The following is a 23,828-nucleotide window of genomic DNA, read 5'->3' on the forward strand; positions in this document are numbered from 1 at the left end:
GACCTGGATATTGATTTATTAGTTTTGTACTAAAGATACATCTGCAGATAATCTAAGACCTGGCTATTAATTTTGTATTAAATATCTGCAGATGGTATAAGATCTGGTTATTAGTATTGTACTAAATATCTGCTGATACTATAATATCTGGTTATTAGTATTATACTAACTGTCTGCAGATAGCATAAGATCTGCTATTAGTATTGTACTAAAGATGTATCTAAAGACAATATGAGACTGTACTGTACACACTTGAAAAATAACCTATATATGTGGAAAAATAATCAATAACTCAAGACTTTTTAACTAGTCAGTTAACCGGCCCTGTGAAGCACGACTAACACATATTTATTAAAACGACTACAAACAAAAATAAAACTATGTTGAATTTGTTCTGAAATAGGGCTTTCGTCAAATATTCTATAAACCAAATAAGGCCTTCTCAAAGCAGCCGTTTCTAAACATTTCCTCAACAAAAGTAGTTGGCATTAAAATGGTAGCATTAAAATGGTAGCATTAAAATGGTAGCATTAAAATGGTAGCATTAAAATGTGTTGCATAAAAACTTTTACAACCCAGTAACTAGCAACACAAAAGTATTCAAGGACCGTAACTCGCTTAACATAAATCACGCAGGAAATTTAACACCAAAACTATTTGAAAAATATATTTAACAATTTGTTTTGCTCAATTATCGTTAAATATAGTTCACAATTGTCTATAAAAAATATATAAATAATTAAGAAATGTAATTTTATGATGAAATATGAAATAGTTAAAAATAATCGTTTTAATTTTTTTGCAAATTTCTATTCATAATAGCCATCTGAACTTAATAAAAGAAAGCTTATATAAGTCAAACTACACAATAATTTCTGTATTTGCATTGACGTAAAATCCCAAAAGTTAGTTATTATTTTCTGAAAGTAATACAATTTTGAAACAGACTATTGCCTTAAAGAATCAGTGACTTTGGATTAATTTCATCTCTTCTTATTTTTAAACTCGTGTGTATTTCCATTTGGAACCTTGTGTGTTATTTTTTTTTCCTTCACATTTTATACATTGTAAGTACTTTTTTTCTGTTTTATTTCTTGTGTGTGTTGCCTGGCCCCGGATGGGCCTCACGCACAACTATGTCGGAAAAATACATCAAACGGCTATTCCTGCCTAAGTTTGGCATGGCAGGACATGCACCAAAAACTCTAGAGATTTTCATAGAAGAGGGTTTTTCTTTAGCTACACTCACAGCTGACGAACTAAAAAGAGAGCTATGTATGTTATGTAGCCTATCACCAGCTGAATTTGAAGGTCTGTATAACTATGGGACACTGCGTAAATGGTACGTCACCATTAGATCAAAGGAACTATATGAGAAAATGCACCTAAAAGAATTTCACAGAGATTTGCCACCTGGGGTAACATCCAGATACAGAGTGCAGAGAATATCAATAACCCACGCCGATAAATCTGGGCAAAGGGGCATGCTGAAATGGCTGCCTTCCAAGACAAGCGACGATGATATAATGGCGATTCTGAAATCTATAAGTAGTCAGGACTCAACACCAACATTTAAGAGAATAGACCAATCAAATGTGGTCCAATTCACCATCTCTCTGGAGAAAGAAGATGTGGAGAGTGTGCCACACTATATTATACTTACAAATGAGGCCAACAAGCAGAGCAGAGTCCTTATAATCCTCAATGGGAGGAGGGTGCAATGTTGCCACTGCAACACAGACAGACACCTGCCTAAAATGTGTGAGCATTTGAGGACTCGCGCTCTTGACGGCGTCCAGCTAGTAGATGGACAGTACAGGGCAATTGAGCCTTGGGATGCAAATGATAAAGAAGAAGTTAGGGAGCATCTAAGTAACAATAGAAATTTCTTAAAGCATTGGGACAGTTATGATGTTGACGGAGAAAGACAAAATGAAATGCTTAGAGAAGCAAGGCATAGAGAGGTAGAAGATGCCTTTGGAGTAGATGGCCAAACTGAAGCACATCATACTACTGCAGCATCACAGCAAGTTAACGAAAGCGTAACAGAAACCACCATAGAGGCCGAAGCCATGGAGACAATAGCGATCAGAAATTCCATAGTAACAGGGTCTAAAAAAGATGGGAATCAAGAAAATTTGGAGGCTGTCGACGAAAAAATAAATGATATTCTTCAAGATAACACTAGTTCAGAAAACATAACGAAGCCGCTAAAGAAAAATATTAAAAGCTCACAAAGTATATCAGCAACAAAGGTATCAGGTCAACTGTCATATAGTCAAGCAATCAGTTCAAGTAAAAATCAATTACCTACAGTAAAGCCACCTCAAAGGGTCGTGACCAGGGCCCAACGGGATAGCAAACCAGCGGCTGGAAAGTTTGGCGTTAAAAGACCACCACCATCCAGCCCTCCAGAAACAGATGTTCGAAAGAAAACCCCAAATAATTCATGCTAACTCTGGCAACATTGAACATCAGGGGGGCTAGGGACAAACACATTATATAAACAACATAATAAATAAACACATTATTGACATCCTACTTTTAAAGAAAACTACCATTTGAACTACAGAAGAAGCAAATAAACTAGATGCATAATTAATATCAACAGTCTCAAGCTAAACATCACTCGATCAGCCCTCAAGTAAATTAACATTAGAACAGTCTTCTGTTTCCCAGGTTTTTAAAAGTGCACAACCTGAATGGTAGAAAGAGATACACACCTCACCCCCCCCCCCACACACACACACACACTTCCCCCCACTCAACCGGACTGGCGGATTTTTCAAGGTAGCGTGACCTCTTTGCCAAGGGTCAATTTTATGTCATGGAAAGTTTTGGAATGATGGATCAGTATGTGTACTGCAGAGACACTTCTCCCAAGGTCGTTTCTATTTCTGTCCTTATGTGGCTACAATGTGAACTTTTGACTCCTCAGCTAAGGACAAAGCACAGTAAACTAAGCAGTCAAGAGAAACCTAGTTTGCACACCTTATTTTAGTCTAGTTCTTATGCCATTTTATTTTCTCCATTTGATTATTATATATGCAATTGATGTTCATGTCTTTGATGCTGTGTAAAATCTATCTTTATATTTAGACGTTTTGTATTACATCTATGTATATGTAAACCATCTTAAATGAATGAAAGCAGGCTACAAGTAAGAAAGAAATATTACTATTGTAATATATTGTAATATATTGTATTACTATTTCGTTTTCATTTGATGTTCGAAATTATGTAAGAATTTGATGTTGATGTACTTGTTTTAAATTGCAAATAAAAGTATTTAAAAAAAAAAAATTTTAAAACGAATATTTTGAAGTATGTTATTCTCTGAGTTTAACCTCCAAATGAATGGGTTTCTCAACTAAAAGGATGCCTTGAAAAAATGTCGACGCATCTCCTCCAACAGAAGGTTCCGTCCTCTCGCTCAGTTCAACCTTGACCTTCCTCAACACATGGACGAATCCAATTTTGAGCTCGAGGTACGCCAGCCTCATGCCGATACACAGACGAGGGCCGTAACCAAACGGTAGAAAGGTCATGGGGTCGCGGTGTTTGCTGTTCTCTGGTGAAAATCTGTCCGGGTCAAATTTTTCGGGATTGGGGTAATTTTTGGGGTCTTTCATGATCTCTTCAAGTAGAACAAATACGACGGCGTTTTTGGGAATGGTGATGTTGCCGTATGTTCTGGTTTCAGTGGCGATTCTGCTGACCAGTGGCAATGGGGAATAAAATCTGAGAGTCTCGTTAATGACCTGCTCCATGTAGGTCAGCTGACCAAGTTCTTCGTATGTTGGTGAGTCTGATGCCACGACGGAGCAGATCTCTTGGTACACTTTCTCCTGGAAGAAAAATATAAGTTTTATTTTATAGCAGTTCAATGGCTGTTTTTTTATTATTGTTGACCATTTCGTGCACATGAACATTTCATCCGACCCAAATTGTTGCAGAGGAAGAAGTCTTTAGCGATAACACCACTAAGTAAATGAATGCGTATTTTATAAAATCTCCCACCTGAATCTCCGGATGCTTGGCCATCATGTAGAGACACATCTGGAATGTCGAGGCCGTGGTTTCGAACCCAGCGAATATGATCAGCATCGACTGGCCCACTAGATCTCGTTCAGACATCGTTTTAGGAAGATTCTCACTAGACTGGTCAAGTGATACGTCTGTCGACCACAATTCCATAACAATTATTATCAGTTTTAGGCAAATATGTGTTAAGATACAAGATAAATAAGCTGCTTAAATTTCGAAAGATACACATACTTGAAACAACGTCCGAACATTAATAGAGATTTGAAATTAAATACTGCATATGTTTGGCATTTCAAATCGAACTTGGTGTTATCAACAGCTGTACTCACGTTCAGCGGCCTCCTTGTCCCCTGCAAGTTTAGCAGCAACCAAACTCTGCAGCAGGTCTGTTGGTTTGTTTGTACCCTGCCTCTCTAGCTCCACCCTCTGTGTGATCAGGGCTGATATCAGGTCATTGAAGTACTTGTCTGTGTTCTTGTTGACCATGTCAAACAAACTTATGCCTAATGTCTATAAACATTATTTATCATTGTTTTAAAACTATATGAAAGCAAAAATATTAAGTATTAAAAATATAATGAATTATTTTTTTAAAGAATATATTATATTATAACAGTTAAATCGAAAGATACCGAAAAGCTAACAGTATGACTAACTTATACCTAATGTCTGTAATCAGAGGCAATACCATTTAGTCTTACTACAGGGCTCATACAAAATATATATATATATGTAGTTATATATATATATATATATATATATATATATATATATATATATATATATATATATATATATATATATATATATATGCGCGTATATATTTCATTTCCGTTATACTAAAATTAAACGAAAAAGCTTTTTTTTTAAATAAATGTCTCTGTCTTTGATGAATGAAATGTACCGCCTTTGATGGACGTTAGCTAAAAAAATAACTTTGATTTGGATGTCTATTTAACATAGCTATCAGCTTTCATTTGATACTGACTTATTCTAAATAAATTTGATGTAAGATCTTAATATCAGAAATATATTTATAATCACTTAAATGATCACATTTGTATTTAAATTTTTAAATTAGCATTGTTTTAAGTGTTATATTTTTAGCATAGGCGTCCTTTTTTTTTTACAGCAGTATGTTTAATTAGCTGTTGTTAAAAAAAATGCTAGTTAGTGGTTAGTTTAAGGTTCTTTAATATACTTGAAAACTTCTTACTATAAGGATGGTAGAAAACCTGATTAAAAAGGCCTTACGACAGAAATGTTCTTTAGCGTTACAATTATATACGTCATTAATACATTACTTTCAACCTGTTACATAGTGAAAATATACACTTTATATTCAGCACATTAGAAGTATCATACGACTTGACTTTAATACCTTTGACAGGAAAATATGCAGCCTCTTTGATCGGAATATCAGATGCATTAACTTGTCATATATTTTCCCTCTGATGCGAAACATATTTTTAGAATAATAAGTGAACTCGTCGTCCTCCTTCCCCAGACAGTCTGTCCTCAAACCAAACGCCGATCTGGCAATGATCTCACTCGTGTACTGGGACGTGATGTGCTTTACTGGCAACAGCGTCTGGTTCCTGGCAAACTCTTCCAAAACTGTGGCCAACTTTTGGGCCGATTCTTCGATGTTCTTGCTGATGTGTTTAAGTTTGCCTGTGCTGCAGTAGAGCATACATATGGACATATGGTTTCACTTGTATTACAGATGACGTTCGGAATTATTCAATAAAAATAAGCTTAAAAAAGGTAAATTTCCTACTTTAAAGTTCATTTGTGAAATCTGTTGAAGGATTATAATTATAAGATTGGCGTTACATAAGTATATTTGTATTAACTGAACTAATTGCAACAGTATGTATCTAATTGAGGTATTTGTTTTAAAAAATATAGAACAGAGAAAAAATAAAAAAAAAATTTCTCAAAACATCGCATGCAACTTTAAATTAAAATAAACTCCATTGAATGTAAATAATAAAATTCATGTAATAAATGTAAATGCAAAGTCCAGAACTAGCCGGATACTTGGGTTGGTACCTTAAAATATTACAATGAAGATTTTACAAAGTCAAGATACGGCACTGGATCTTTAAAAAATCCTTTTATTATAACAACTTCAAATAAATCATACTATTTATGCTCTCTAACAATCAAACCCAACCTAGCAGAAGTCTTGAACCTGTACCTGAATGATGGAGTGGACAAATGTCGCACTGTTCTCCACTTGTCCCCACCCAAGTAGAAAAGACCGGTCTCAATGGCGCTCCGGGTGACCAAAGTCGACATCCGGTCCAAAAAATATTTTGAGTCCATCCCCATGACCTGTCTGGCCAGTTCAAGGTCACGGGTCACTAAGGTCAATCTGCCCAAGTTAAGCCCTACTGTGTCTCCATGCTGTGCTACCACAGTGGAGGTTAGGATTCTGAAAGATAAAGGGTTTCTTCTTTAATAGAACTTTCTACCCTAGACATATGTGTATATGTCAAATAAAGTATTGAGAGAAAACTACAAAGGAAATATGGGTTTTCGCAGAAAGGCAAACATGTTATAATCATAAAGCTAATAAGTCTTAGTCTTAGTGTAATACCACCATTAACCTAACCGAACATAATCGAAAGAAACAAAAGGTAGCGAATCAAACCTAACACTAACTTGATATAAACAAGTGAATGTTTTCTTAACTGTATTTCTAATTGTGTGTCATTTTTTTCTAAATAGTCCAAAAGTCTAAAACTTTACTCCAATTTATATTTTAATTAAAGTACGTTATCTGTAATATCCCTTTGTTTAAAGAACGTTATCTATACTATCCCCGAACCATTCGTCGCTTGTTACCTACCTAAAGTCAGCCATAGCCAGCCTGCCCAAGTTGACGTGCTTGACGCCATATTTCTCCCAGCTCTCCTTGACAAAGAGGTTCGTGTACAGAAGGTACAGGAGGACAATGGAGGTGGCCAACAACAAACTCACAGACACGCTGGGTGAGAGGTCAGCGCCAAAATCCAGAAACGTCATCGTTTAAGTCAATTTCTAAATGTTGGTATAGATGTTTAAAACAATTTCTGAAAACCAATGTTGTCATGCATGTTAGGGCTAATGAACTGATGAGTTAAATGAAATGTAAAGCATTCACATGATTCAGATTAAGTAGGCTACTTGGCAGCATAGAAATTGATAGCGCGACGACATTATTTTGGGCCCCAGTGAATACCGAAGGCCAGGCCGCAAGAGCTCATAGATGTACTTCAAAGACCTCTTGTTAGCAACCAAGGCGAGCCACCCTGATGGAGACACCCGGCTGTGGTCAGGCATGGAGAGGGGTGGGCACCGGCGTTGGACACTTTGCCCTAGACACGTGACACAAAGGGTGATGGAATTCTAAAAAACAAATCTAATAGCATATCTTAAGTAAAGAAAACTCACCAGCAATGATTGTAGACCTCTTTGTATGTAAACACTGAGTTGTTATTCACCCGTCTCACAAGCAAACTGTAAACTTTTGAGACAGACTTAAATCCTGTATTAGTGTAAGCAGAATGTTGTTCACCTAACGTCTGTTAAAAACGTTCAGTCGAGCGTTACAGAAAACAAGGTTAAATCTTATTACAAACTTTGGGCCTCAGCATACTATGACGTATAGTTAATAAACCGGGAGTGATCTCCCCTAAACTTTCTCGAATATTCTAATATAAAATTACGAGGGATGGCAACTCAGGACATAGACAATATTTGTTATCCATTTTTAATTACTTAAACTTTTTATAATAGAATAGAATCTCGTAAAAAAAGAATAGCACACCAAGTGAAAAGTTTCCCATTCAAACCTGACGGTCTATGGGGCAAGTGAAGTAGAGTTCACTTGTTTCTGTGACCTCGGCATATGAAGAGATAGTGTGGTCAGCACTATGCCCAGCCGCCTTTACTTCCCCTAACAGGAGTTAGGTACCCATGAGAGTTGGGTGGACTCAGGGACGGTCTACTGACTTGAACTCAGATTCGAACTCGAGACTAACGGGTTAGCAGTCCAGCTCTCTACCGCTGGACCACTCCGTCCCACACCAACTGAACGCCTAATAAAATGTGTATAAAAGTGCGGGATATTATTAGTACTTTATAAATTTACATGCGTTTTTTGAGAAATTGGAAATAGCGTAAATTAGTACTTCCGGTTAACGGAAATTACTCAAAATTTAACAGAAGGTAGAGAATTATATCTTTTACGTACGTGTGAAATTTCATGCATCTATCTAAAATAGTACGCAACTTATAATCTTTTGAAAAATTCAAAGTAGAAAAAGTACCACTTCCGGTTATCGGAAATCGCTCAACAGTTGATCAGGATCTACGATTTTGATAAAATACTTATATATGAAATTTCATCAACCTAGCTGTAACGGTACTCAAGTTATCGTGTTTACACACAGACTGACACACAGACACACAGACATACGGACAGAATTGCAAAGTCCAGTTTTTACGACTCGATAACGCATAAAACGCCAAAACGTTTATATATTTGTATTAATAATTTTTGCCTGATTAAAATAAGTCCTCTATACTCCGGATGTGATGAAGGACTGAGGAGTAAAACTGTGAAAACTGTCAAAATTTCATGTTATTTTTGTGCACGATTACAATACTTTCTCTATACTTCGTATATACGAGAAAGTAAAAAGTGATGTTGATAACTATTAGAAAAAGTATGTCACATTGTTAACAGTTGGGTGTATTATATTTACGCGGTAGTAACTGTAAGAAGCAGAGAACTAGAAACAATTATTTTAGTTTTGGAATTATTTTTCATTGTGTAAGCTTGTAAAGCTAACCTAATTACCACATGAACATTTACCAATAAGGATAGAGGGTTTTATTTTACTGTTTGTGTTACCTGTTTATTAAAAACAATGTATATCTAGTGTTCTTTGGACATGTGTATGATAAAGCCATTGCTATTTACTAATGTGCCAGACAAAAGCAGGTCAGATAGTCGCCGGCGGCAGGTTAATTAGCTATTATCTGAATGTTTAATCATAGAAGGGATTGTCAAATCAGTTCAAAGACTAAACCTAAACCTAAACCTAAACCTAAACCTAAACCTAAACCTAAACCTAAACCTAAACCTAAACCTAAACCTAAACCTAAACCTAAACCTAAACCTAAACCTAAACCTAAACCTAAACCTAAACCTAAACCTAAACCTAAACCTAAACCTAAACCTAAACCTAAACCTAAACCTAAACCTAAACCTAATCCTAAACCTAAACCTAAACCTAAATCTAAACCTAAACCTAAACCTAAACCTAAACCTAAACCTAAACCTAAACCTAAACCTAAACCTAAACCTAAACCTAAACCTAAACCTAAACCTAAACCTAAACCTAAACCTAAACCTAAACCTAAACCTAAACCTAAACCTAAACCTAAATCTAAATCTAAACCTAAACCTAAATCTAAACCTAAACCTAAACCTAAACACAAACCTAAACACAAACCTAAACTTAAACCAAAACACAAACCTAAACACAAACCTAAACCTAAACACAAACCTAAACCTAACCCTAACCATAACCCTAACAGCTGACGTATATTGATTCCAGTGAGTGCAGATGAAGTCTAGTTAAACCCGATGCGCGATTTTAGCAATGAAAACAATGTACAATTTCAAACCTTACGGGTCTTTTTAAGTTATCTGTTTCAGTGGCGTCTCCATGTGTTAACAGCACTTAGCCTTGCGCCTTTACTCTCCTTTACCTACGTTCATCAGACCTGGGTTGACTCAGTGAGGTGATCTACGGACTTTCTGATTAGCAGTGGATCAGGGCGTTATTGTTTGCGGATTTAACTAACGTACACTAATTATATTATATTTTCCCAATCGTGCCCATGACACATGGGGCATATGAAGTAGAGTTAATCTGTTTCAGAGACCTCGGCACTATACGCAGCCGCCTACTCTTTCCCTAATATGATTTGGGTACCCATCAGAGCTGGAGGGACCCAGGGAAGTTATACATACTGAACCCTGCTTCGAACTCGATACTTTCGGTTTAGCAGCCTAGTGCTCTACTACTAGGTCATCCCTTCCCACACACTCATTACATACATAATATGTTGATATATAATCACATTTAAGCACTGGTGTAAAACTACCTCTATGTCGCCAACATGATACGAAAATACACAAGTCACATATAGGGTTTCTTTCAGGCGTCTCTCCAATGTGGCCAGGAGGTGGGCACTGTCTCCCCCACTCCCGACCACATGATTTGGGGTACATCTTTCAGCTCTTGCTTCTTCTGTCTAAGATAGTAAGTAGGTCGACCATATCATCGGTTGCTTATAACCTAGATACTTTGTTTGTCTGACTTTACATTGTTGTTTTCAAACGTAAAACATAAACACTTATTAGCGTGGCTGTCTAAAAGTACACTGTAACATCAATGAGATCCTGGACTAGAAAATTTTGGGGATGGGGTTAGAACCCACTCTCCCCGTTTATACGAATGTCCTAAAAACAATAAATTTACATTCGTAAACTTTGTATGGAACATATAGGCCCTACATTATAAATACACACACACACATATATATATATATATATATATATATATATATATATATATATATATATATATATATATATATACATATATATATATATATATGTGTGTGTGTGTGTGTATATGTAAATGTGTGCGTGCGTGCGCGTATGTTACCTATATATATATATATATATATATATATATATATATATATATATATATATATATATATATATATATATATATATATATATATAAATATACTTATATATATTTATATATATACCTACATGTATATCCCCGTGCCATGTGAAAATCAGCATGATTTATTACATGAAAAAAACCGATTCAGATGTTTGTAAGTAAACAAACACTCAGGCAGAGTTTATTCCAAGCATCTTTGCCCCCTCCAAAGAAAGTTTACCGCCCCTTTCCCCCTCCCCACCTCCCCCCCCCCGGAAAAAATCTGGATGAAATCATTGCACTCAGGTGAGGTTTTTAGTGCAGCTCTTAATTTTATATCAACTAGAGTCAAATGATTCGAAAAGACATGTCACAGAATTCTTATTTTCAAGAACAGCTGAGAAGGGCACATTGAAAATCCAAACACATTGCCTGGGCTGTAAGATGAGTAGGGCAGATTTTTGATGCACGTTGTTCTCTGTGTTGAACTTCAAAGTTAATCGACTAGTTTATTGTATATGTATATATTTATGATAAAATAATTATTCAAATAGGCTTAGTTACTTAAATATCTCTATAAAATAAAAATAAAAGAAACATGCTTTTTATTTATTTTTTATTATGAACCTTTTAATGAGACATTTTATTTCGTTAAACCAACAAATACCTTAAAATTTGTTACAGAGGACAAATGTACATACATTTATATGAAAAATATTATGCACTATCATCCTAAAATTGTGAACAAATTGTTGAAATGTGTAACTTAAAGCATGTAGAATATACTCGGACAAATATTTTGAAGGCCTTGCCATAAAGTTTGATAACAGAGAATAGTATGATAAGATAAAAACAGTAATCCACATTAGAATCTAATACAATCCTATCAGGTTTCAGATTCAACATCAATGAGTTGATGTGGAATATTGGATGTAGCAAAGGTAACGTTTTAGTGTTTCATTTTAGTAAAGGTAACGTTTTAGTATATCATTTTAGTATAGGTAACGTTTTAGTGTATCATTTTAGTAAAGATAACGTTTTAGTGTATCATTTTGTTGATTGTGATGAACAATGTGTTCAACGGCATTTAAAACTATAATAAAATAATAATTTATGAAATACGAGTACCTAATATTAAATTATCTATTTTAATAGATTCCAAACGTTATTAAATTTAGCAAAACTTTGGATAAACATAATTCTATAATTTCAAAACGAATCAGTTTGCTTTCCAAAAAGTTAACTTTCTGCGAAATTATACAAGAATGTACTGGCATTTGCATTGAAATTATGTGCATGTAAGTCCTAATATACAGGTAAATCTCTGAGTCTTTATTTGCAAGTAAAACAATTTCAGTCGTCAAAATCATCTGAACAAATGTTCAGCAAAACAAAAATAAAAAATAAAGTAATAATATTAAAGTATGTATTTTGATGTAGGTTATTCTCTAAGTTTAACCTCCAAATGAATGGGTTTCTCAACTATAAGCATGCCTTGGAAAAAAATTGACACATCTCCTCCAACTGGGGGCTCCGTCTTCTCGCTCAGTTCAACCTTGACCTTCCTCAACACATGGGCGAGTCCAATTTTGAGCTCGAGGTACGCCAGCCTCATGCCGATACACTGCCGAGGGCCGTAACCAAACGGTAGAAAGGTCATAGGGTCACGGTGTTTGCTGTTTTCTGGTGAAAATCTGTCCGGGTCAAATTTTTCGGGGTCGGAATAATTTCTGGGGTCTTTCATGATCTCTTCAAGTAAAAGAAACACTTTGGCGTTCTTGGGGATGGTTATGTTGCCGTGTGTTCTAGTTTCAGTGGCGATTCTGTTGACCAGTGGCACTGGGGGGTAAAATCTGAGAGTCTCGTTAATGACCTGTTCTAAGTAGGTCAGCTGACCCAGTTCTTCGTACGTTGGGGAGTCAGAGGTCACGACGGAGCAGATCTCTTGGTACACTTTCTACTGCAAGATAAACAACGTTTCATTTTATTAGCTATAGGTGTTTAACAGACTCTCGTTTTTTAATTTAGATTATTCCGTGGACATGAAAGTCAACACTTTTAAATTTAAGTCATAAGTCAGGTTATGAAAATGAAAGATTGCCTAATTTTACTTTTTTCGTCCCAAATAGCTGTAATTGGAGCAGCCTTTCGAAATTAAATAACTAAATAATTAATGCTTATTTTATCGAATCCCCACCTGTATATCCGGGTGCTTGGCCATCATGTAGAGACACATCTGGAATGTCGAGGCCGTGGTTTCGAACCCAGCGAATATGATCAGCATTGACTGGCCCACTAGGTCTCGTTCAGACATCGTTTTAGGAAGATTCTCACTAGACTGGTCACCTGATACGTCTGTCGACCCCAATTTCATAACAATTATTATCAGTTTTAGGCAAATATGTGCTGATACAAGATAAATAAGCTGCTTAAAGATATACATATATGAAACTATGCCCGAACAGTAATAGAGACTCACAATTCTTTAATGCACATGTTTGGCATTTCAAATCCAACTTAGAGTTTTCAACAAAAGAACTCACGTTCAGCGACCTCCTTGTCACCTGCCAGTTTAGCAGCAACCAAACTCTGCAGCAGGTCTGTTGGTTTGTTTGTACCCTGCCTCTCTAGCTCCACCCTCTGTGTGATCAGGGCTGATATCAGGTCATTGAAGTACTTGTCTGTGTTCTTGTTGACCATGTCAAACATACTTATACCTAATGTCTGTAGACAGAGGCAGTATCATTCAGTCTTATTACAGGGCTCATACAATATATATATATATATATATATATATATATTTATATATATATATATATATATATATATATATATATATGGGCTCTTTGAAAGAAAAGCTACTTTTTCAACTTTTATTCAATAGAAGTTTAAAAAGCGTTTTTATATTTCCAGACGTAATGGAAAAAAAATAGTAAATAACATTTAGCTCTAGTGATATGATTGAAATCACATCTACACATATTTTATTTCCAATGTTCACTAAGCTCACATTTATGCTTTTCCCTGTTTCACAAATCTTAAACTAAAATCTATTTTTATAAAGTGCCTTTTCCGTTTAGCGGAAATGGCTAAAAAAGTCGAAAGAAATCTACATCCAGAAGCTCATACTAATGAGGAAATTTCGTCTACCTGACACGGCACTTAAGTTCTCGTGTTTGCAGGAAGATAAAATACCACTTCCATTTACCAAATCTTACGAAAATTGTGATAAACCAGTACTTATAATATGTACGATTTTTTAAATCTAAATAATACAGTACTTCACGGCAGCGTGTTTACAAATATAGCAAAATTAAGATTTTTGTAGATTTTTCAAAATCGCGGTTTTGATTTTCGACACCAACACAATTCCTCTATACTCGGTATACGAGAAAATAAAAACAAAACATTCATCTCAGAATTTAATTAAAATGAATTTTAAGCATCTTGACGACGTTGGCTACAAAACAACTTTATTTATTTAACATGATTGGCAAGCTTTCTTTTAATACTAACTAATTATGTTTAAATTTCATCATCATCCTTTCCCGTTCTTGCCCAAGACATGTGGGGCAGATGAAGTAGAGTACATCTGCTTCAGAGACCTCGGCATGTGAAGGGATAGTGTTGTAAGCACTATGCACAGCCGCCTTTGTTGCTATAACGTGAGTTAGGTCCCATCAGAGGTGGGGGGAATCAGGGGCGTTCTACTGATTTTGAATCCTGATTCGAACTCGAGACTCTTGGGTTAGCAGTCTAGCTCGCTACTGCTAGGTCACGCCGTCCCATGTTTAAATTTTATAGAATTTGATCGAATATCATTGTATTCACAAGCACTAAAACAATCAAATTTTATTTTTAAATTAATATTTTGTTTTAAGTATTTTATTTTTATATTTTTAGCATAAACGTATATGTCGAAAACAAACGCAAAGTATTTACTATGTTAAATGGGTTGTAATTAAAAAATACTACTTTAGTGTTTAAAGGTTCTATACTCATAAGCACAATTTTTTTTTCTGAAATGTATATTTGTTACTATATGGTTGGTCAGAAAGCGGATTAAAAATGCCTAACTACAAAATGTTCTTTAGCGTAACAATTATACACGTCATTAATACATTACTTTCAACCTGTTACATAGTGTAAATATACACTTTATATTCAGCACATTAGACGAATCATACGACTGAACTTTTATACCTTTGACAGGAAAATATGCAGCTTCTTCGATCGAAATATAAGGTGCATTATCTTGTCATATATTTTCCCTCTGATGCGAAACATATTTTTAGAATAATAAGTGAACTCGTCGTCCTCCTTCCCCAGACAGTCTGTCCTCAAACCAAACGCCGATCTGGCAATGATCTCACTCGTGTACTGGGACGTGATGTGCTTTACTGGCAACAGCGTCTGGTTCCTGGCAAACTCCTCCAACACTGTGGCCAACTTTTGAGCTGATTCTTCGATGTTCTTGCTGATGTGTTTAAGTTTGCCTGTGCTGCAGTAGAGCATACATATGGACATATGGTTTCAATTATTTGACACATGAATTTCGGAATTATTAACTAAAAATAAGTTTTTTAAAAAAGGTAAGTTTCCTACTTTAAATTTCAGTTGTGAATTCTGTTGAATTTTTATAATTATAAGATTGGCGTTTCATATCTGTAAGTATTTTAACTGAACTGATTGCAACAAAATGTATATAAATTAAATATATGGAACAGAGAAAATAAAACCAATGTATTTTTTTCAAAATGTTGCCTGAAAATTTAAATTAAAAAACAAAAAACAGAGAAAAATAAAACTAAATTTTTAATGTCGCATGCTCATTTAAATTAAAATAAACCCCATTGAATATAAAAAAATAAAATGCAAGTAATAATTTTAAATGAAATGTCCAAAATTAGCCGGATACTTGATGAGTTGGTACCATAAAATTTAACAATGATGTTCGGCAATGGATCTTTAAAAAATCTCTAGAAATATGTTTTAAGTATATAGGCTACATTTATAATACCCACTTTGTATAAATTCTTCTATTTATGCTCTCTAACAATCAAACCCAACCTAAAAAACTTCTTTAAGCTGTACCTGAATGATGGAGTAGACAAATGTCGCACTGATCTCCACTTGTCCCCACCCAAGAAGAAAAGACCGGTCTCCATGGCGCTCCGGGTGACCAACGTCGACATCCGGTCCAAAAAATATTTTGAGTCCTTCACCATGACCTGTTTGGCCAGTTCAAGGTCACGGGTCACTAAGGTCAATCTGCCCAAGTTAAGCCCCACTGTGTCTCCATGCTGTGCTACCACAGTGGAGGTTAGGACTCTGAAAGAGAAAGAGTTACTTATTTAAGAGAACTTTCTACCGAGAGATATTTACATGTAAAATAAAGTAACAAGAGAAATCTATCAAAAGAATGTGGGTTTTCACAGAAAGGTAAACAAGTTATACTCATAAAGCTAATAAGTCTCAGTGTAATACCACCATTAACCTAACCTAACATAATCGAAAGACTCAAATGTTAGCAAATCGAACCTAACATTAACTTGACATAAACAAGTGAATGTTTTCTTAACTGTATTTCTAATCCTGTATTATTCTTTATACATTGTCCCAAAGTCTAACACATCACTCCAATTTATATTTTGTTTAAAAAACCTTATCTGTAATCTCCCCATACCATCCTTCTCTTGTTACCTACCTGAAGTCAGCCAAAGCCAGCCTGCCCAAGCTGATCTGCTTGACGCCATATTTCTCCCAGCTCTCCTTGCCAAGGAGGTTCGTGTACAGAAGGTACAGCAGGACAATGGAGGTGGCCAACAACAAACTCACTGACACGCTGGGTGAGAGGTCAGCGTCCATGTCCATAAACGTCATCTTTTAAGTTAATTTCTAAAACCTGGTATAGATGATTAAAACAATTTCTGAAAACAAAATTTATCATGCATATTAGGGCTAATGAACTGATGAGTTAAATAAAATGTAAAGCATTCACATAATACAGACCAAGTGGGCTACGAAGCAGCATAGAACGTGATAGCGACACGACATATTTTGGGCCTGTATATGAATATCATTTATCCCTGAATGTAGACCTGATAAATTCTGACCGACTGGAGGCTGGAGCTTAGGACATATCACACCTGTTAGACCTCTTAGTTCAACACTCATTTAAATCCCTTATGTTCAGTAGTCTCCCCTTAAGTTCAATTCTCTCCCGACACCGGATAAAGATTGATGGGTTCAGAAACATTGTAACTAACACTTCTATCGCTCGACCACACAGCACAATAAAGCTAAACTAAAGATATCGCTGTTACATAGAAAGTCGTCAACTCTCTATTCTATAGACTGTTTACAATGTATAAGAAAAGTTTTTTTTTTAAAATCTGATGTTTTACTGGGGAAACGATTAAGTCTAGAGCGAGCTTATCGATATGATTTACTAGCTTTCACAAGGAACAAGGTACGGGAGGTACACATCGATGCAGAAAAAAAAACACACTGAACCTCAATAAATAATTAAGACGACATAAAGAACTTTCTTTTCATTTAAACCGTATGAACATAAATCCGAATTATAGTTTTAAACTTAAACCTACCTTTAACCCTAAGCATAAAAACAAATCAAACGTTATACTCCGTATGTCTTTTTTTCCATCAATTAATTTAAGGTATTTATCTTCTAGATATGTAGAAGTTTGAACATTATACACAAAGCATTCTACATGTTCAGAGTAAAATTCTTCACTCGTGTTTGCATACAGCTTACACATTGCCAAGTAGAACGATTGTTTTAAGAAGTATGTTAGGAATGTATGTATTATAAGTTGGAGAAATGTCGTACCTTGTATGCAGGCAATCTTAGAGAGATTTTACATATTGCTAGTTACATCTACGTATAAAAACAGTGAAACACACACACACATATATATATATATATATATATATATATATATATATATATATATATATAGGCCTATATATTTAATCATATTTAGATTATATATTTTGCATACGTTGGCATCACTGGGCTTATTTGCCCCCCCCCCCCCCCCAATAAAGGCCGCCGGCCAGGTCGTAAGTGTTTCTTGATCTTCTTCTTCTTCTTCGTTCTCAATTGAAAATACGATGGAGGATTCAGACAACAAGTCCAACTTCGTGAACAAACCGGAATGTGGTCTCCAGTTTGGCAGGTGCCCCATATTATTTTTCCCTGAGTGGAGTGGGAAGGGGCCAGTGCCTGACTCGTGCCTGGACGTGCTACGTATTTTCAACAGCCTTGTGTTCGTGACCAATGCGAGCCACCTAGATGGAAGCATCAGGCTGTAGTCAGGCTTGAAGAAGGGTGGGTGCCGACATTCGACTCTTAGCCCTAGACACACCATACAAAGATAAGTGCCTCACTGACACCCAATGTTTTAGGGATTTATTTATTTACAATTAGAATACTTTCACTTAGGTAAATAAAACTCACCAGCATTGATTGTAGGCCAACTTGTAAGTAATTCTAAGAACTAAGTAATGTCAATCGCCCACACGTCTATCAAGCAAACTATAAACTTTTAAAGACAGACGTGTACTGTAATCCTGTATCAGCATAGGGCGGAAGGTCGTTCACCAAACGTGTGTTAAAAACGTGCAGTCGAGCGTTACAAAACAAGGTTACATGTAATTAAAAGCGTTGGGCCTCTGCGTACTTTAACGTGTAGTTAGAAGGTCATGTAGATAACTACGAAACGTATGTCACATACACATTGTGTTAACAGTTCGGTGTATTATATTTACGCTACAGTAAATTTAAGCAGCAGAGAACTAGAAACACTTATTTTAGTTTTGGAATTATTTTTCATTGCGTAAGCTTGTTAAGCCAAACCTAATTAACACAGGAACATTTATCAATACGGATAGTGTGTTTTACTGTTTGGGTTAACTGTTTTCTAAAATACGATGTACATCTAGTGTTCTTTGGCCTTGTGTATGATAAAGCCATTACTATTTACTAATGTGTCAAACAAAAGCAGGTCAGATAGTCGCCGGCAGGTTAACTAGCTCTTATCTGAATGTTGAGTTATTGAAGGGATTGTCTATCTTTAGACAAATTGGCGTAACCCTGTTGTATATTCTTGCTTTCTAAAACAGTAAGATGAGAAGGGCACATTGAAAATCCAAGCACAATGCCTGGGCAGTAGGTTGAGAAGGGCAGATTGTTTGATGCACTTTTTCTCTGTGTTGAACGTCAAACTTAATCAGCTTGTATATATGCATTTATATATTATGGATAAAATAATGATTTGAATAGACTTAAATACTTAATTATTTCTATAACAGGCAAAGAGAGCAGAAAACAAACAAATAAAACCAGAAGTATAGACCTCCACAAACAATTTTCTTTTATTAATATTAAGAACCATTTTAATCAGACCTTTTTATTTCGTTCAACCATTGACTATCTTTCCGTTTGTTACAGAGGACAAATGTATATACAGTTATATGAAGAATATTATGTAACAAAATAATCGTAAAATTGTGAACAAATTGCTGAAATGTCAATGTTAAAGCAATTAGTATATACTCGCACTAATATTGTAAAGGCCTTGACATAAAATTCGATAATACAGAATAGTATAATATAAGAAAAACATTAGAATCCAATACAATCCTACCAGGTTTAAGATTCAACATGAATGAATTGATGTGGATTATTGGATGCAACAAAGGTAACATTTTAGTGTATCATTTTAGCAAAGGTAACATTTTAGTATATCATTTTAGCAAAGGTAACGTTTTAGTGTATCATTTTGGTGATTGTGACGAGCCATGTGTTCATCGAAACATAAAACTATAATAAAATAATAATTTAAGAAATACGGTTACCTAATATTATATTAACTGTTTAATAGATTCCAAACGTAATTCAGCAAAACTTTGGATAAACATAATTCTATAATTTCAATACGAATCAGTTTGCTTTCCAAAATGTTAACTTTCTGGGAAATTAAACAAGAGTTTACTGGCATTTGCATTGAAAAAAATTGCATGCAAAAGCTAATATACAGGTAAATATCTGAGTCTTTATATTCTTTGCAATAAAGAAATTTATGTCGTCAAAATCATTTGAACAAATGTTCAGCAATTTTTTGAGAAATATATTAGAAAATAATGATAATATTAAAATATGTATTTTGATTTAAGTTATCCTCTGAGTTTAACCTCCAAATGAATAGGTTTCTCCACTATAAGGACGCCTTGAAAAAATGTCGACACATCTCCTCCTATTGGAGGCTCCGTCTTCTCGCTCAGTTCAACCTTGACCTTCCTTAAAACATGGGCGAGTCCAATTTTGAGCTCGAGGTACGCCAGCCTCATGCCGATACACAGACGAGGGCCGTAACCAAACGGTAGAAAGGTCATGGGGTCACGGTGTTTGCTGTTCTCTGGTGAAAATCTGTCCGGGTCAAATTTGTGGGGGTCGGGGTAATTTCTAGGGTCTTTCATGATCTCTTCAGATAGAACAAATACAATTGCGTTTTTGGGGATGGTGATGTTGCCGTATGTTCTGGTTTCAGTAGCGATTCTGTTGACGAGTGGCAATGGGGGATAAAATCTGAGAGTCTCGTTGATGACCTGTTCTAAGTAGATCAGCTGACCCAGTTCTTCGTAATTTGGTGAGTTTGATGCCACTACGGAGCAGATCTCTTGGTACACTTTCTCCTGCAAGAAAAAACATTTTTTTTAAAATTTAATGATAGTTTTTAAGAGATCGTCTTTGTTTTCAGATTGTTAAATTTTATGTTATTGTTTTAATTCATGTTTTTGGTAAAATTGACGTGAATATTAATATATTTTATGTGAAAACTGCCTGCTATGAATAGAGCTGAAGCTAGATTTAAATGTCAGGAATCAGGCAACACTTTTAAAGTAACATCCATTAATATGTTTCATCTGTTGTCTTGAGATATTGCATTACAATATTATAATCTCTAATGTGTATCATGGCTTTTACAGAGTTTTAAATACTTTCTTGAACAAATTTTCGACATAGAAGACTATTTAAAAACATAAATATATATAAATTATAAAACAAATATAAATTATTAAAACTCAAGATGCTACATAAGAATAAAAACCTTCCAAATTTTAATCTATGTGTATGGAGTTTGTGGGTATTAAAATTAGACGTAATACCTTTATGATCAATTTCCTAGATCCCTTAAGAAGAATTTTTGTTAATTTTTAATAACATTCTTTTTTTTTATTCAAATCGTCAAGTTTGTTTTTTTCCATCAAAAATATACCGATAAATGCTCTAAAATTTTACAAACATACTATATGAGATGGTCGGCTTGTAGCACTAAATTTTTTTGGATTTAAAGTTTCGAATTACAAAAAAATATTAAGATAAATTTTAATAAATGTATTCTATTCAAAATGTAATAACATCCCCACCTGAATCTCCGGATGCTTGGCCAGCATGTAGAGACACATCTGGAATGTCGAGGCTGTGGTTTCGAACCCAGCGAATATGATTAGCATCGACTGGCCCACCAGGTCTCGTTCAGACATCGTTTTAGGAATATTCTCCCACGACTGGCCACCCGATACGTCTGTCGAATACGAACATTTCATTACATTAATCAAGAATAACTAAATTCCTTTAGTAAATGAGATTCACACTATTTGATGACAGTTTATTTTATAAGAAGCTGATAAGTAAAATTGAAATAAAATGATAGAGTTTTCGTTAAAATTATATTTATTTTACCATCGAGATTAGGAAATGACATAAATTGACAGGAAAGTAAAAGAGATTATTAAAACTAATCTCAGCCTAGAGATTGCATTATAATTAATGGATTAATAAATCTGAACGTAATCCGAAGACTTAGCCTTTATTTTCCAACCCAAGTCAGAACCAATAATCTCATTATCATTTGAAAAAAAAAACCGTGTCCTAAACATTAAAAATAAAAGTATTCTTTTTCTCTATCTTAGCGAAAAGAAAATTAAAAATGTAAAATATTTTTACCTAAACAAATTTAGAGCTTGCAAATGAGGCTAAATCGTTAAACGACTCTGAGGCGAAAATAAAAAATTTAGTGTTTGGAAAGGTGAAAATTTTTATCCGCATTATTTTCGAAATTATCTAATTTTGTATACAAATATTTTAATATCTTTTAAAATAACACTACTGTGTATTGGAAAAAGAACTACAGAATCTTAACTTTTTGGCATTTTATTCTAGATTTGTTTATTTTATAAGTCTTTGTAATCAATCGTAGAGTTTACAACAAAAGTACTCACGTTCAGCAGCCTCCTTGTCCCCTGCAAGCTTAGCAGCAACCAAACTCTGCAGCAGGTCTGTTGGTTTGTTTGTACCCTGCCTCTCTAGCTCCACCCTCTGTGTGATCAGGGCTGATATCAGGTCATTGAAGTACTTGTCTGTGTTCTTGTTGACCATGTCAAACAAACTTATACCTAATGTCTGTAGACATTTATGCATGATTGTTTTAAAACTATACGAAAGCAAAAATATTAAATATTAAAAATGTAATTAATGATTTTTTAAGAAAATATTATATTTTAACAGTTAAATAGAAAGATAACGAAAAGCTAAACAGGATGACGATTGTTTGTAATTAAAATGATGCTATTTTGCAAAGGAGGAATAAAATTATGTATCTGATGACAATAATGAATTATTCGTCAAATGTTTTAAATGTTTTAAAAACAGTATAAAATAATACTTCACTGATAATGTTTACTTGAATCCAATATTTAACAAATTAATTACATAAGCCAAACATGTTTTAATGTACACCTACAATCAGAATGATAGATTTGTTATACGTTTACATTTTATGCCTTTCTTACCTTTGAAAGGAAAATATGCAGCTTTTTTGATCGAAATATAAGGTGCATTATCTTGTCATATATTTTCCCTCTAACGCGAAGAATATTTTTAGAATAATATGTGAACTCGTCGTCCTCCTTCCCCAGACAGTCTGTCCTCAAACCAAACGCCGACCTGGCAATGATCTCACTCGTGTACTGGGACGTGATGTGCTTTACTGGCAACAGCTTCTGGTTCCTGGCAAACTCCTCCAACACTGTGGCCAACTTCTGGGCTGATTCGTTAATGTTTTTGCTGATCTGTTTCAGTTTACCAGTGCTAGCAAAAGGCACGAATTAAAACCGACACTACACATGTGATCTCGATAAGGAATATATATATATATATATATATATATATATATATATATATATATATATATATATATATATATATATATATATATATATATATATATATATATATATATATATTGCAACTGTTTAATTATCTAGAGACATTCTTAAATATTAATAATTTCGTATTTACCTATCATTGTGCTTTTGTAACAGATTTACAACTTGTAGAATATGGCAAACCGTAAGTAAAGCTAAAGCACATCGCAACTATACATACAATGTTGTATTTATAATCAAACCAAAAAGAGAAACTAATATATACATATATATATATATATAATATATATATATATAAATACAAATTTGCTTACTAAACATGATTTTAATATTTAGTAAATAGAAAAAATAAAAAAATTATGAGAGTAAATCCTCAAAAAGAAAGTTTAAGGCCGTCGTTTATTTCAGCAAGTATTTTAAAATTACAACATTAAATGATACGAGCCGGCCCGCGGCATAACATACGCCGCTATTTAGTTGTTTCTAATTTTCAATAATTCATAATTTGTGAATTCGACAGTACCAACGCTGACACTGAAAATATTTCTTTAAAAGTAGCTCGTTAAGGACCATACCCCCCCCCCCTTCCTTCCCCCCCTCCCCCCCCCCCCCCCTACGTTTAAAATCGTTGGCTCTGCTTGTAAACATTTAGAGTGAACACAGCTCACTAAAACCATGTAGGGGTGGGGAGGTAGGGAGAGCGTTTGCAGCTTGTTTTCTAACGGCTCGAAGAGGAGAATTATATATATAGATTACAGGTTCTCTATTTTCGAAAATAATATA

General features: G+C 34.6%; 2 protein-coding genes across 3 annotated transcripts in view; both read right to left on the reverse strand.

Annotated features, from left to right (window-relative positions):
• Positions 1 to 3,329: 3,329 nt before the first annotated feature.
• The window catches only part of LOC131953230 (cytochrome P450 3A12-like), a 52,943-nt gene continuing 32,444 nt past the window's right edge, over positions 3,330 to 23,828 (reverse strand). Inside the window, exon 7 of the mRNA XM_059316328.1 lies at positions 3,330 to 3,848. Within this exon, the coding sequence (XP_059172311.1) occupies positions 3,330 to 3,848 (519 nt within the window). The remainder of the gene's footprint in view (positions 3,849 to 23,828) is intronic.
• On the reverse strand, positions 12,561 to 18,440 carry LOC131953239 (putative cytochrome P450 6a14). Of its 2 annotated transcripts, none has more exons than XM_059316342.1 (7): positions 18,274 to 18,440; positions 16,498 to 16,695; positions 15,885 to 16,121; positions 14,994 to 15,291; positions 13,334 to 13,514; positions 12,988 to 13,145; positions 12,561 to 12,750 (listed from the first exon to the last, which is right to left on the reverse strand). In XM_059316342.1, the coding sequence occupies exons 2-7, from the start codon at positions 16,671 to 16,673 to the stop codon at positions 12,748 to 12,750; spliced, it is 1,053 nt and encodes a 350-aa protein (XP_059172325.1). In that variant the 5' UTR covers positions 16,674 to 16,695; positions 18,274 to 18,440; the 3' UTR covers positions 12,561 to 12,747. The 2 variants fall into 2 exon arrangements, with proteins under 2 accessions (XP_059172325.1, XP_059172324.1); XM_059316341.1 differs by having other exon boundaries at positions 16,498 to 16,720.

Source organism: Physella acuta, unplaced genomic scaffold (assembly GCF_028476545.2).
Source record: "Physella acuta isolate Inbredline_101_S28 unplaced genomic scaffold, ASM2847654v3 ptg000914l, whole genome shotgun sequence".
Taxonomy (NCBI): domain Eukaryota; kingdom Metazoa; phylum Mollusca; class Gastropoda; family Physidae; genus Physella; species Physella acuta.

Coding starts and splice junctions, on each gene's coding strand:
- LOC131953239 (XM_059316342.1), bottom strand. CDS start 16,673: ATGACGTTTATGGACATGGACGCTGACCTCTCACCCAGCGTGTCAGTG. Junction 16,122..16,497: donor CTGGCTTTGGCTGACTTCAG/GTAGGTAACAAG, acceptor TTTCTCTTTCAG/AGTCCTAACCTCCACTGTGG. Junction 15,292..15,884: donor TTGTCTACTCCATCATTCAG/GTACAGCTTAAA, acceptor GCTCTACTGCAG/CACAGGCAAACTTAAACACA.